General features: G+C 43.7%; 2 protein-coding genes across 2 annotated transcripts in view; one reads left to right on the forward strand and one right to left on the reverse strand.

Moving 5' to 3' along the window:
* LOC311516247 (uncharacterized protein) overlaps positions 1 to 10,113 on the reverse strand; it is a 29,930-nt gene extending 19,817 nt beyond the window's left edge. The window contains exons 1-3 of the mRNA XM_084620110.1: positions 9,870 to 10,113; positions 9,629 to 9,685; positions 4,591 to 4,628 (exon numbers count right to left, since the gene is read on the reverse strand). Of these exons, the coding sequence (XP_084476236.1) occupies positions 4,591 to 4,628; positions 9,629 to 9,685; positions 9,870 to 10,022 (248 nt within the window). The 5' untranslated portion in view covers positions 10,023 to 10,113. The remainder of the gene's footprint in view (positions 1 to 4,590; positions 4,629 to 9,628; positions 9,686 to 9,869) is intronic.
* A 1,445-nt stretch (positions 10,114 to 11,558) lies between these two features.
* The window catches only part of CHD1L (chromodomain helicase DNA binding protein 1 like), a 37,706-nt gene continuing 33,834 nt past the window's right edge, over positions 11,559 to 15,430 (forward strand). Inside the window, exons 1-2 of the mRNA XM_084628908.1 lie at positions 11,559 to 11,777; positions 15,080 to 15,192. Coding sequence (XP_084485034.1) covers positions 11,681 to 11,777; positions 15,080 to 15,192 — 210 coding nt within the window. The 5' untranslated portion in view covers positions 11,559 to 11,680. The remainder of the gene's footprint in view (positions 11,778 to 15,079; positions 15,193 to 15,430) is intronic.

Raw genomic sequence — 15,430 nt, forward strand, 5'->3', positions numbered from 1 at the left:
GATGTCCACATGGTATACACCAGTTGTTCTGTACAACTCTCCTCCTCTTTTACAACTTATTTCCTGATCCATTCCTAAATGGTGGGATCCCAGCTACCCCAGTCTGCTTGTTTTGCAATTCCTCCTACTTCCTAGAATATGTCAAGTCCTTAGCCATCAACCTGCAGACGCCCAAATTGTAACACAAGGAAAAATCCTGGCCCCATTAAAGTCAATGGGAGTTGTGTTCAGTCTAGCCAGGATTTCATCCCCAAGACAAAAATAAGGGTCAAAAACAGAAGTACAAGCACCTTCAAGTGATGTGGAGTTAAAAAAAAAAAAAATTAACATATATACCATGGCCTACATCCTCAAGCATCAGGATCCCCCATTTCCAATGTTGATAACACACAGTAGTGAAACTGTATTCGCAAAAAGAAAAGGAGTACTTGTGGCACCTTAGAGACTAACCAATTTATTTGAGCATAAGCTTTCGTGAGCTACAGCTCACTTTCACAAAAGCTTATGCTCAAATAAATTGGTTAGTCTCTAAGGTACCACAAGTACTCCTTTTCTTTTTAGTAGTGAAACTGAGATATATATCAAGATGAGCATCAAAAGCAGGTATGTGTTGCTAAAATGTCTTGAGTTTTAGCCATCTGGCAGATGCAGGAAGCCCTTCTGCAATTGGTGCTCCATTTTTTTATGCCTGAGAATAAGCAGAACAAGAGGAACTACAATCAAAATCAAAGTCTTTGCAAGGCAAAGAAAAAGGTAATTGCATATAGCTGAAGACAGACCACCACCAGGTTAAGAAGGTTCTTTATATTATGCTTCTTTAGAAATGTATCAAAGCCCCTTGTCCTATGCATTCTGTACTTTTTCATTTGACAGATAAGGTCCCCACTTCCCGCTTGTTCCTTATCCTGGCTCTGCTTTGTTTACTTTTGTTAATCAAAGTTGTCCAACTCTAGAAATAGAGTCTCTCACTTAAGAATCCTGACAGTCTGTGAAGCTGCTCCTGTCTCAAAAATGCCAAAGCATCAGTCAAGCTCCAAGCAATATACTTCCTGCTATCTATAGTCCAGTACGGGATTCCTTTTTTAGGATATGAAGAGGCTTTTCCCCCCCACCAGCTAAACTCAAACACTCCCATGTCCTTCTTTGTTAGGTACTTTGTGATGTGAATTCAAATAAGGATTAAATCTGCAGGTGACACTGAAATTGGAGTGGGAGCAAAACATGCAAGGAGAGCAGACCCAAACTGCAGAGTGACTTGGACAGATTATTAGAACACGGAGACCTGTAGGCAGGCAGAGGAGATTTGGTCCTAGAAAGCCCTGCACTTCCAGAGAGAAAATAAGCAGCACAGACACAAAATGAGGGCATGTATTCATATTCAAGCAATTGCACTAATCCTACAAAAGAAAGTTTATTTTTGTCTTGTCTCCATAACACCGTCCTAATGTGACTTTTGTGCAATCAAGTACTGTAGATGCCACAGGGAAGGTGAGAGCTGGGAATCAGGAGGCAAATTAAGGAAACGTCCATGAGGGTCCTGATTTTAAGGAATGATCCACTGTAGAAGAGCGTGACAGTTTCTGTCCTTGTTAATTTGCATTTCTTTTGGAGGTATTCAGTATCTCTAGACCACACTTCATCCACTAGCCATCACCTTCAGCCCCCAACTAAACCCCCTCCAATGCATCATCCAGGATCTACAACCTATCCTGAAGGATGACCCATCACTCTCACAGATCTTGGGAGACAGGCCAGTCCTTGCTTACAGACAGCCCCCCAACCTGAAGCAAACACTCACCAGCAACCACACACCACACAACAAAAACACTAACTGAGGAACTGATCCTTGCAACAAAGCCCGTTGCCTACTGTGTCCACATATCTATTCAGGGGATACCATCATAGGGCCTAATCACATCAGCCACACTATCAGAGGCTCGTTCACCTGCACATCTACCAATGTGATATATGCCATCATGTGCCAGCAATGCCCCTCTGCCATGTACATTGGCCAAAGTGGACAGTCTCTACGTAAAAGAAAAAATGGACACAAATCAGACATCCAGAATTATAACATTCAAAAACCAATCGGAGAGCACTTCAATCTCACTGGTCACGCGATTACAGACCTAAAAGTTGCAATTCTTCAACAAAAAGCTTCAAAAACAGACTCCAACGAGAGACTGCTGAATTGGAATTAATTTGCAAACTGGACACCATTACCTTAGGCTTGAATAAAGACTGGGAGTGGATGTGTCATTACACAAAGTAAAACTATTTCCCCATGAAGAAAAGGAGTACTTGTGGCACCTTAGAGACTAACCAATTTGAACATAAGCTCAAACTGGTTAGTCTCTAAGGTGCCACAAGTACTCCTTTTCTTTTTGCGAATACAGACTAACATGGCTGCTACTCTGAAACCTGTCATTATTTCCTCATGTTTATTCCCCTCCATACTGTTCCTCACACATTCTTGTCAACTGCTGGAAATGGCCCATCTTAATTAACACTACAAAAGGTTTTTTTTTTTTCCTCTCTCTCTCCTGCTATTAATAGCTCACCTTACCTGATCACTCTTGTTACAGTGTGTATGGCAATACCCATTGTTTTGTTCTCTGTGTATATAAAATCTCCGCACTGTATTTTCCACTGCATGCATCCGATGAAGTGAGCTGTAGCTCACGAAAGCTTATGTTCAAACAAATCTGTTAGTCTCTAAGGTGCCACAAGTCCTCCTTTTCTTTTTATAGACCACACTGTAGATCCTACCTAAAACCAGTCATGTTTAAAGTGTTCTTAGCCCTACAGGGAAGAACCTTAAAATGTATTGGGATCTGCAAGATATTGCCCACCAAATTATAAGCAATACTTGTGGACTGCACTGCGAGCTTGAATTACAACAGCCTCTTCAGATTAAAGTGCACACAATTAAGGGCATGTTCAAGACTGAATACACTGAAAAGGCAACTGGAAGGTCTGGAATAAACTAAACCAAAACCTTCGATCTGAACACTTCAAAGAGAATTAATTATCAATTTGGCTCTGACTCTCATGTGACCCATGATGCATTGTACCTCAAAGTAGCACCCTGTAACCCCCATATTCATCATCTGTATATGGTTATATTTCATACAAAGCATGCATATGAAAGGTCATGATCTGCTGAAACTCATTCTGTCAAAAATATGTACATCATCATTGTATACGGAGTTATAAAATTTTGCTATATGGTTGTTATTGAAATATGTTGCAAGTCTGGGAGTCGCCCCCTGTTTGTTCTCCAGTGGCATCAAAGGAGATGACCCACACTCAGGTGGGAGTTAAATGACCATCACCGCCCATTGACCAGCAGGGAAATTGTAAATAAGATTTCCAATTCAATAAGAGATAGTTGCACAAGCACTACATAATGATGATTGCTCAACTCTGTGACTTAAGGTCCACTAAGACATGTTTGGGCTAGTGAATTGAGAGTATAAAATAAAGAGCAGTGGCATCTGAGATTACCCTTCTCCTTCCCCACCTACTTTGACGGCAAGAAGAATGTTTGCAAGAGGAGAGACTTTGAACTGGAAAGATTGGTCCCAGGCTGAGAAGATAATTCAGCCTGCGTATGAAGAGTATAACCTGTCAGCAACATCCAGTGGGGGTGAGAAAAGCTGTTTGATTCAAATCTTACTGAGACTGAAAGTTTAGTATTTAGAATGTGTGTTTACTTTTATTTCTTACATAACTACCTCTGACCTTTATGCCTATAATTTATAATCACTTAAAAAAAAAATCTATCTTTCTGTAGTCAAACTTATTTTAATGTTTAATCCTAACCAGTGAGTTTATCTAGAATGCTTGGGGAATCTGCTCAGATTACAAAGATTGGTGCATGTCCATTTCCTTTGATGAAGTGTCAAACTAATTAATGAGCTTGCATTGTTCAAGAGAAGGTCTTAAGCAGTGTAAGAGGGTACATTTCTGGGGGTACAAAGCTGGGGGGATTTCCTGGTGTCTCTATCTGTATAGTTCATAAGTGGCTTAGAGGGCATTCGTGCAATTTAGCTGGGTGTGTGCCTGTATACTGTTGACTGAGTGATCACAACATCTGGAGGGGTTTGCTGCTTGTCACTGGCAAAGCATCATGAGAGACAGCCCAGGCTGGAGAGTTAAGGGGGCACAGCAGTCCCCCAGTTTCAGGTTGTACCTCAGAGATCTGTCACAGCCCCTTATTGCTCTCCTGCCCCTACTAGAGGTGAACAAAAACATCAGTATAACTCGAATTTTGAGAAAGATGAGATTGCTCTTTAGTAAGAACATATGAGACGGCAGAGAGGCAACAGGTTTCCAAGCATAAGGTTGGCTGTGAAAAGAAAGGGTTAAAATCTTCCCTGATAGAAAATCTGAATATCATCAAATTAGAAAATTTTTTAAAAAGCCAGCAAATACCAGGGTCTCTGCTCAATAGTTCTGCCCACTCTCTTCAGGGCCCTAGGAAAATCCCAAATTACATCGACTTCCCCTTTAAAGAGGTCACTGCTGATACCCCAGATTTGTTAACAATGCAAAACCTCAGAGTGCAGATATGGAACACATTCTTACCTCAATAAAAGCGGTACTACACAAAACTGCCCGAAAGCCTAGACAAGAAAAGAAAAGAGGATGAAAAACAGATAGAATTCGTTTACAGCCAATTCTGCCTTCGCCCCTCTCTCCCGCAACTGAGAGTGCTTGCTGTAGGGAGCTCTATGCTATAAGGAAACTGTAATACAAACCAAAGATATGAGAATTCCATTCATGCAGTACTTAAAGGGAAACTGTCAAACAGCTTGAGGCCATAGATTTGGTCCACGTTTACAGAATCCTGAACATTCCTGATATATGTTCCTTCCATTCACTAGCCAAAACACATCAGTACCCATCCCTCAGAGAGGCACAATCCCAAAAGCCATGTGCTCACAGACAAGAAACAAAAAAGTTAAGTCAGCCACAAGAAATCTGTAAGTTCCATCCACAATCCTTGTAGCTTTCTGCAAAACAAACTCTGAATAAAAGAGTTATGAAGCTTATTGAATCCATTGCAAGGAGCTTTCACAATGCCATTAATACTCTGTTGCCCTGATATACCAGTGAACCTGCTCCCCTTCCTCAAAGCTAGTGATCTCAGTAAAGCATTAGAAATGTAAATGTTCCACACTAGGAACGAAGGCATTCAAACTCTATTTTTATGCCTTTGCTAATGTGGCAATATTAACGATTCCAGAGATCGGTCATGTTCTGCCCTGATTTAACAGGGCAAGAGTGAGCTTAAGAATTAATTATTGACAGAATTCAGGGTAGGGAAAAATGTGCTGAAATTTTCTATAGGCATCTTATTCCCTGTGTTTAGGTAAAAAGGTAGAAAAGATCAATAGACTAAATTATTAACTTGTATTTATAATAGCTCCTTCCTTCTGAGATCAACATGTTTTACAAATGTAAACAAAGATTAAACCCCTAAGATACTCCTCTGAGGTTTGGAAATATTTTCATTCCCATTTTACATATGGGGAAACTGAAGCACAGGGAGGCAATGTGACTAGCCTGGGGCACACAGAGACAGTGACAGAACTGGGAATAGAATCCTCGCTCCCAGTCCTGTGCTTTAGCCATAAAGACAGCTCCATTAAGAAAAATTCCCTGTAGCTAGTTTTCCCTCCCTGTAGTTGTCATGCTCAGGAACAAGCCACACAATTAAACAGGGGGACGGGAGATGTAATTTATGTCACTCTCGCAATAGCTCTTGTACATAGCTTTAAAAAGAAAGCTGCTACACCAATATGTTGTAAAGGCAAAACATGTTACAAAAACCTATTCTGGAGCTGAGGCAATGGCAAATGTGTTCTGTCTGGTCACGTACCAAGATCACCTTAAACTGGGGGTCAGTCACTTATTACTATCAGCACTCTGCTGTGCACGAATCACATGGCTGTGCCAGGATCAGAGAAGAGATCAGGAGCAGCCAGGGAGGTAGGAATAAATCAATGGACCAAGAAAAGCTTAAAAATTCTCAGGAAACTGGTGAGGTGAGATTTCACTGTTTGGACGGTGGATTCTCAGGTTCATCTGCTGAGGGTAAAGTCATAAACAGCTGGAATGGTCATGATTTTTTCCATGTGGAAAGTGGTTTTTATACTTGGCCTCAGCTGCAGGCTTTCCCTAAGGAGTTCAGAATGTATTGTAAGCAAATATTTACCAGTCATGGGGCCCTGGAGAATGCCTGTCTCCACATGGAGCTTTTTTTTTTTTCCTTCTAAAAGCACCCCACATTATAGTAGTATAGATCAGCTACTGGTGTTTTAAATAAACATGTCCTCTAAACCTGCTCAGAACAGGGAAATGGCCATTCTAAAAGGGTGAAGTTTGTTTTATTCCAAAATGTTTTCACTGACAAACCTTAGGTAACTGGACTGGTGAACTTCCCAGTGCAAATTGGCAATGTTCACTGCTTTGTTTACCTACCAGCACCTGCACTGGTAAAGCTTGATCAGAGTACTTCTCAGACAGTCAACCGGTTAAACTGGCCATTCTTGTTACAGGAGCCTAGGTTTGTGCGATCTCTCAAAGAATCACAGGGCATGAGTTGCAGAAATGGACAAATCCTGATCACTTTTACTCATGTGACTAGCCCCCTGGCTTCAACATGATTACTTGTGTGAGTGAAGCTAGCTGGATCTGGTCCCATGCAACAGAAATTCCAGTTTTCTTCTTTCAAGCAGCAATTATAAACAGTGAGGGGAAAATACTGGAGTTTTAAATTGTAAAACACACGTCAGTGTCCTCCCACTGACTAGGTTTAGGACTAAAACATAGAATTTGTTTTAAAAAGAAGGGACATGCAAGAGTTTACATACATTTAAGAAATGGCTTTTCCACAAGGCAATTTTTATTCTTATTCCAATGAAAAAACAAAAACAAACAAAACTTCCCCTGCAGTGCTGGAAACCCAAATGACAACTTTTTGCTAGGCATTTCATAGATGACTGGTACTATATTCATAGATGACTGGTACTATATAATCAATCAACAATAGGACATGAGAATCAGAAAGTGCAACTGTCAGATGCAGAAAGGAAATTATTAAATGCTTTGGGGGCATTGACCATCTTTTAAGTAAGAGAGAGAGAGAGAGAGTGAGTGTGAGTACACAGCACCTAAGTCAATGGGGGACTGATCCCAGACTAGGGCTGCTAGAGGATACTGCAGTGCAAATCATAAATGATATTTACAACACTCTTACAGTTTTAATGGTTTATCCATGTTGTTGGTAACTTAGAGAAAGGATTTAGGTAAATTAGATGTATTCAAGTCAGCAAGGTCTGATGAAATTCATCCTAGGGTACTTAAGGAACTAGCTGAAGCCATCTTGAAACTGTTAGCAATTATCTTTGAGAACTCAAAGAGGATCTGTCAGGTCCCAGAAAACTGGAGAAGGTCAAATACAGTACCTATCTTTAAGGAAGCGGAACACAGAGTACGCAGGGAATTATAGACTGGTAAACCTAACTTCAATAGCTGGGAAGATACTAGAATAAATTATTAAACAGTTAGTTTGTAAGCACTTGGAGGATAACAGGATTATAAGGAATAACCAACATCAATTTGTCATCATGCCAAAGCAAACTAATTTCCTTCTTTGAAGGGGTTACTGGCCAAGTGGATTTGGGGACCCAGTAGATGAGTTATATCTTCATTTTAGTAAGGCTTTTGATACAGTCCCACATCAAGTTCTTATAAGCAAACTGGAGAAACATAGTCTACATTAAGTTACTATAAAGTGGATGCACAACTGGTTGAAAGATTTTACTCAGAAGAGTAGTTATCAATGGTTTGCTGTCAAATGGGGAAGGTGTATCCAGTAGGATCCCACAGGGGTCAGTCTTCAGTCCAATAGCATTTAATATTTTCAATAATGATTTGGATAATGGAATGGAGAGTGTGCTTATAAAATCTGCAGATGACACCAAGGTGGGTGGGGTTGCTAGCACTTTGGAGGACAGGATTAGAATTCAAAACAACCCTGACAAATTGGAAAATTGGTCTGAAATCAACAGGATAAAATTCAATGAAGATAAGTACAAAAAACTAAAGAAGGAAAAATCAAATGCACAACAAAAAGGGGCTAGATGGTAATACTGCTGAAAAAAAATCTGTGGGTAAGAATGGATGACAAACTGAGTATGAGTGAACAATCAGCTGAAGTAGCAAAAAGGACTAATATTCTGGGGTGCATTAACAGGAATGTCGTACGTTAGACCCAGGAGGTAATTGTCCTGTTCTATTTGGCAGTGGTGAGGCCTCAGCTGAAGTACTGTATTGAGTTCTGAGCACCACACTTTAGGAAAGATGAGGATTAACTGGAGATAGTATAGAGGAAAGCAACAAAAGTAATAAAAGGTTTAAAAAAACCTGACCTATGAGGAAAGGTTAAAAAAAAAACCAACACACTAGGCATGTTAAGTCTTGAGAAAAAAAAAACTGAGGGGGACCTGATAACTGCGTTCAAATATGTTAAGGGCGGTCATAAAGAGGACAGGGATCAATTATTCTGTGTCCACTGAAAATAGGACAAGAAGTAATGGGCTTAATCTTCAGTAATGGAAATGTAGGTCAGATATTAGGAAAAGCTTTCTAACTTGTAAGGATAGTTAAGCACTGGAACAGGCTTCCAAGGGAGGTTGTGGAATCCACATCATTGGAGGTTTTTAAGAACAGGTTGGACAAACACCTGTCAGGGACGGTGTAGGTTTAATTAGTCCTGCTTCAGTGTAGGGGGCAGGACTTGAGGTCCCTGTCAGGTGAACATTTCTATGATTTTATTATTTAATGCCAATGAGTCATGATGACAGCATCCCTTACTGCCTCTAGGGGTGGCATTAGAGAAGTGATGTTAAGTGGTCAGAGCACTGGAAGGTAAGAATCTCTTGATTTCTAATCCTGAGTCTATCACAAACTAAGAACTAAACATTTAGGCCATGTCTACAGGAAGCAAAAGAGATGTATTTTTAGCATGTCTAAACTAAGGTCTGGTCTACACTACAGACCTATATTGGTATAACTATATTGTTCAGGGGTGTGAAAAATCCACACCCCAGAGCAACATATTTATACTGGCCTAACCCCCCTCCCCGCCCCCTTCCCCAACACAGATAGCGCTGTGTCAACCTGAGAGCTTTGCCTGCCAACATAGCTACCACTCGGGGAGACAGATTAACTACATTGAGGGGAAAGCTTTCTCCCATCCTGCCTAGGAGCATCTTCACTTAAGCCCTACAGCCATCTGCTGCAGTGTTTTAAGTGTTGACCTGCCCTACATTGTAGTTCTACAGCTACCTTGTCCTCACTAGGATTTTGACAGAGGTTAGCGTTAATAAAGGTTTTAAAAATGGTCTTCACCCTGGTGAAGACAAAGCTTGAAGGTCTCCTTACTTGGGCTCCTCCCCTCTCTTAAGCAAGCGGGGGTTAATTCAGAGCTGCCTCCCTGGAGAAGGGGAGGCTGTCAGCAATAACAGCTGTAAAGCAGCTGGCAAATGAGACAGGTGCCAAATCCCATTCTCACTGGGGCGGGGCGGGCGCCTCCCAGCACCGGGCAGGTACTCACCGTGTTAGCCACATGGACAAAGAGGCGCAGCGGGAAGCCGGAGAGCGTGGGACCCCACTGGGGAGAGACAGAGAGAGAGGGGGGAGTGCTGCGGGCGGGGATGGGGGGATGGAGCCTCCCCGCCCCGTCGCCCCCGGGGGAGACACCCCAACCCCACCGCCGGGGCGGGAGGCGAAGCCCCCTTTGCCCGACCTCACTCCCCCGCCGGGGGTCAGCCCCCCCAGCCCGGCCCGGCGCTCACTGCGTCCCGCGGGGGCTGGTGACCGCTGTCCCCGGCCCGGCCCGGCTCCCGGCGCTGGAAGGCGGCGCGGGGGGTCCCGGGGCGGCGCCGCACGAAGCCCAGATAGAAGAGCAGGAGCGCGGCCGCCAGCGAGAGCAGCAGCGGCAGCGCCATGACGATCCGCAGCAGCCCTCAGGGGCTGGGGGAGGCGCGGGGAGTTTGCAGGGTGGGCGAGGAGGAGGCGCGTCGCACAGGAAAGGGACACCGAGCCCATTGGGAGGGGTTTACACGGGAGGAAGAGCGAAGGCGGTGGGGCGTGGCACTGGGCGGGGCGATTGCAGGAGGAGGGAGAGAAGGGTCTGCGGCTGGGAGCTTGCACAGTAGGGGTGCACACTGCGCAGGGAAGGGGTGAGGGCATGCACGGGGGGGTTGCACAGGGAAGGGGTGAGGGCATGCACGGGGGGGTTGCACAGGGAAGGGGTGAGGGCATGCACGGGGGGGGTGCACGGGGAGGGGCAAAGGAACAGCAGCGGGGGGTTGCACAGGGAAGGGATAATAAGGGAGTGCAGCGGGGTGAGGGTTGCAGAGGAAAGGGAACGCAGCGGGGGTGGGCTTGCGTTGCACAGAGGGCATATAATGCGGCACGGTCCGCAGCACGGTTGCACAGAGACGGTTGAAGAGGGCGGCTGCTCATCGGAGGTTGAAGGGGACGCGGGGTGGTGGATGGCACTGGCAGGTTGCAGCGGGAGTGAACGTAGTAGGGGTTTGTAGGGGTAAATGAAAAAAAAATCCCCAATTTCTCTCCTTCCTGCAGTAGGCGGCACTTAGTGCACGCTCACAGTCGATGTCACCGTTTCCCCTGCGTAGTCAATTATGCCCCAACCCTTTTGAGATATACTTGTGTGCAAAACTTTTCATAGCCCTAATCCTTCGATTAACCACCTGATTACCGTTATGGTGTGAAGACCAATTGATCTCAGTGGAACAATTCACATGTATAAAGCTAAGGAGGTGCACAATTGTTAGCAGGCTCAAGGCCCTATCACTTTTCTCCGTTGTGTGTTTTTCCCACAGTAACAGGGGAGAGAAAAATCTATAAAAACAGAGAAAAAGGATAGTAAATACAATTGTCACAAAGATTAAGGTTTTGAACGTTTTTCCTTGTGACTTTTTTAATGACTAGGTTTCTAGTTGATGAGTTTGGGGATGCTCCGATGGAAAGGGCTAGAGAAATGCAGTGTGTTTTAAAGCGAGTTTTAATCTCTTTATATCAAACGTCAGACAAGAAACCTGGAATGGGTGAGAAAGCAGAGAACCCTGGGGCTTTGCAAATTCCCCTCCTAAACAGCTATGTTGTGAGTTGAAGCTCTAACGCAGCTTTGCACAGGGGTGCTGAGAGCCACTGAACCAAACTGTAAAACCCTGTATGATGGAAACCACTTCAAGCCAGGGGGAGCAACGGCACCCCTAGTTCCAGCAGCTATGGTTTTGCACACCTACAAAGCCAGCTTGCATGGAAATAGCACCCCAGGCGCTTGTGCCAAGAAGTTCACAGCAGTTCAGCCACTCATCCAATCAACAGCTGTGAGCTGTGTCTACCCAGTAAGGGAAGTCCTCCTGTGAAACCAGCCAATCCAAGACTGCAGGGGGGAGCTGCATAGAGACTGTGCTTCAATCAGCCAATGACATAATTACTCTTCCCTGCAGCCTTCCGGGATCATTCTGCTAGGTCAGAGGGGGTTTCCTGTAACTCCTGCTGGCCTAGGGGGGAGAGCAGCGCTGCGGGGAGCCAAGGGGGTAGCACCCTAAGGGCGGAGTATTTGCAGATCGCGATGTCTCATTTCTTCCAGGCCCTGTGCAATAAACCCACGGCAAGGACCGGCGGGCCAGGCGTTAAAGAGAAGGACTTGCACCAATGGGGTCTGACAGGTTAGTGGGGATGGCTTGAGCTGTCGGAAGAAGTTACTTGTTCGTAGGATAAAGTAAGTTAAGGATTTGCTGATCCTGAGGGTCTCAGTGCCCTGGGCACATGGTGTGTGAACTGGGGTGAGACTGCAAGCAGTGCTTCTCCCTAAAGCAGCGAGAGGTGGCTTAGAACTGGATAGTAATAATACATTACCTGGGGCAGGGTTTGCTGTCAGTTACATTGTTGGAAATCTAAATAAATTCCATTACAGTTAACCAATTAGCCTCTCACAGTTTGTACGGTAACTTCCAACATATCTGTGTATGTATGTGTATATATATATCTCTTACTATATGTTCCAGGCTACACATCTGATGAAGTGAGCTGTAGCTCACGAAAGCTTATGCCCTAATAAATTTGTTAATCTCTAAGGTGCCACAAGTCCTCTTGTTCTTTTAGCTAACCTAGTCAGTCAGGCAGTGCTGTAATTAAGAACAGAATTAGGTTCTGTGGAGTTATTCTGGGATTACGCTGGTGTAAACTAGAATTTGGTTAACTCTGCCCATTTTTATGGTTAAGATTTTTTTTTTTAAATCAAATAAACTGTGCTCTCTTTATCTCTTCCCATGGAAGCTGTCCAGCTCCCTCGAGCTTGGAGAAAGTAGATGTGCACACAAAAAGTTTGAAATGTTGCATATCTCACTGAAACACACATGGCAAAATCCTTCCTCTCGCATGGAAGTAAATTTAAAAAGGGGGACACTCATTCATTTTGGCAGGGTGACTGGCTCTAAAAATAACAGCCATGTGATTTTGTCTTCCTAAAACAATACCCTAGAAAGCAACAACTATTTTTCCACCATCAGCATTTCCAAAAAGAGGATTATTGTAATGTTAGGGAAATGCGGAAATGAAATACATCCACATTTAATATTCCAGTTCTCTTAGTGTTTCTAACAGTTGTTCTCTCTGAAAAAAATAACATCTGCCACAATGCTATTTTTTTTTCTTGGTCCTAATCAACTGCAATCAGTTAACACTTACACTAAACTCTTACAATAATATAGAGACTTGCTGGAGGGAGGCTGGTTTGGATATGAGACTTTACATTTGCTACTATTCTCTGTTCCCTACTGTAGAGAATGGTTCCCTTATCCACCTGTTACATCTCTAACCCTCCAAGGTTGTAGTTCATCAACGTGCTTCTTCACTTCCTAGTTAGAGCATAGGAGTTGGAATTCCTGGACTCCACTCCTGACTCTTCTACAATGCTTCCTGTGGACAAGTCACTTCACTTGTTGGGGCCTAGGTTTCCTTATCTGTGAAATGAGGATAATTCTCACCTACCTCAAAGTAGGTGCGGAAGCTTGTTCAACAGGTGCAAGGTGCTTTCTGCTCCTTTGACGGCAGGTGCTAGTGAAGGGATAATCCACTGCAGAGCAATTCTCCAGTCTGCTTGTTTGCACACTCTACGTCACAGCTGGGAGTTATATTTCAATCCACTCTCTGGGTCTTTCGCAGAGACAGTGGGAGAGGTTTCACACATTATAGCAAGGAATTAAGGGGTCACAGTATCCAAGCCAAGACATTGAAGAAAAGAATGCAGGCGTCCTTAATTTTTGTTTTTATGTTGTTACTATAAATTTCTTTGCAGGGGTGGCTACAAAACAGTACTTGCCTTTACTGGGCCCTACCCTCTTTTAAGAAAAGAAAATCCGGCAAATAGCTTGCTTAGAAATGATTAACACACCATAGTAAATGCTGAGACCAAGACTTTCAAGAGTCTAAGCCTGACTTTAGACACTTAAATCCATATGTGAGCCCCTAAATAAATGGCCTGAATTGAAAACGAGGCTGCATTTTAAGATGTCTGACTATATATCCGCTTACCACTGAGGTGCTAAAATCCACATTTAGGCACTTAAATACATGGCCTGACTTTAGGCACCCACTTTTGAAAATCTTGGCCTAGATGTCTCAAGCTGGGTAACAAATCAACTAAGGATCCTGAAAATTGTGTTCAAAGTGACTTTGGCCTATACTATGTGGGGAGTTTCTGGCAGAGTTTAGAATGGAGCCCAGCTCTTCTGCCCTCCCGGTTCTGTGCTTTAACCACAAAATCATCCTCCCTCCCCAATGTAGGCAGACAGAAAGACAGTTCAATAAAATCACCTTATCAAGAGTCTGTTATATTAATGTCTGCAGTGAGTATGAACAAAGCTACATGTAGTACCATTGATGACTACAGAGGAGGATGCTAAAGAAATCTGCGAGTGTGTGGGTTTATTTATTTCTGTTTTGGTTAAAACTCCTATAGCAAGAAGTATCCCTACAGAAAGCTCCAGGTGCTTTTTACAATGCATAAAACTCACAATAACAAAGCACCAGTAATAGTAAACTTACTAGACCAGAGGTTCTCCACCTTTTCCTTTCTGAGGTCTGCTCCCCCTCCCCTCCCCCCCACCCCACATGCTATAAAAACTCCACTGCCCGCCTGTGCCACAATAACTAACTGGTTTTCTGCATATAACAGCCAGTCAGTGTTAGGGGTTAGCAAGAAGGGCAGTTGCCTGGGGCCCCATGCCATAGGAGCCCCCATGAAACTACATTGCTCAGGCTTCAGCCCCAGGTGGCAGGGCTCAGGGACCTAGGCTTCAGCCCCGTGCAGTGGGGATTCAGCTTTCTGCCTTGGGCCCCAGCAAGTCTAATGCTGGCCCTACTCGGAGGTCCCATTGAAACCTGCGTGAGGCCCCCTAGGGGCCCTGGACCACTGGTTGAGAACTACTTTACTAGACTACCTTATTCCTCAATTTGTTGCCAATAATTATAGTAACCTAAAATACCCCACCTTCAGTATTCCCTCAGAAAACTTCAATGTGTTCCATCCCCAAACACCAGCGAGAAAAGATGAGCAATATGGTAGGTTAACAGACTGGGGGTGGGAGGGGGAAGAGTTCCAAAGTTGAGGACCCATCATGGAAAATTCCACTCCAGAATTTTCTTCCTGTTTAATTTGAGGCCAGTTGAGGCATCTCCACTGATCTCAGTTGCAGCAGTTTGACATTTGTAGAGAAGTGATCTACCAAGCCGGCACGTCCCAAATCATTTAGGGATTTATTAGTGAAAACCAGTGCCTTAAACTCCACCTGAAAATGTATTTGCAGCCAATGCCATCGGTGAAGTACTGATGCTATGCTATGTGCTCTGGGTTGGCAGGCAGGCATATTCTGCACCAGTTTCAGCTTCTGGATAGTCTCTGGATATAATGCCATGTAAAGTGCATTGCAGTAGGATGTAGCTTTACACCATTTACTTTTATTTCTAGGTATCCAACTCCGTTCCTACCAAATGGAAGGACTAAAGTGGCTAGTACAGTGCTACGAAATTCAGCGCGGCTGCATCCTGGGTGACGAGATGGGTCTCGGAAAGACTTGTCAGGTGCATTTTTTCATTACTATGTAGAAAAACAACTTGGCCAAATTTCTGTTTTCCCAGTGATTCCTACAAGAGGAAGAAAAATACCAATGATCAAACCAAGGATCAAATTCTGAAGTGCATACTGCAAGGATTAAAACCTAAATCCTGATTCCTTTAGTGGTTACTCAGGTAAAACTCCCTTTGACCTCAGTAAAGGTTTTGCCTGAGTAACACTCAGTAAGGACTTTATTTATTTTAT

Source organism: Lepidochelys olivacea (genome assembly GCF_965140295.1).
Source record: "Lepidochelys olivacea isolate rLepOli2 genome assembly, chromosome: 1".
In the NCBI taxonomy this organism is placed as follows: Eukaryota; Metazoa; Chordata; order Testudines; family Cheloniidae; genus Lepidochelys; species Lepidochelys olivacea.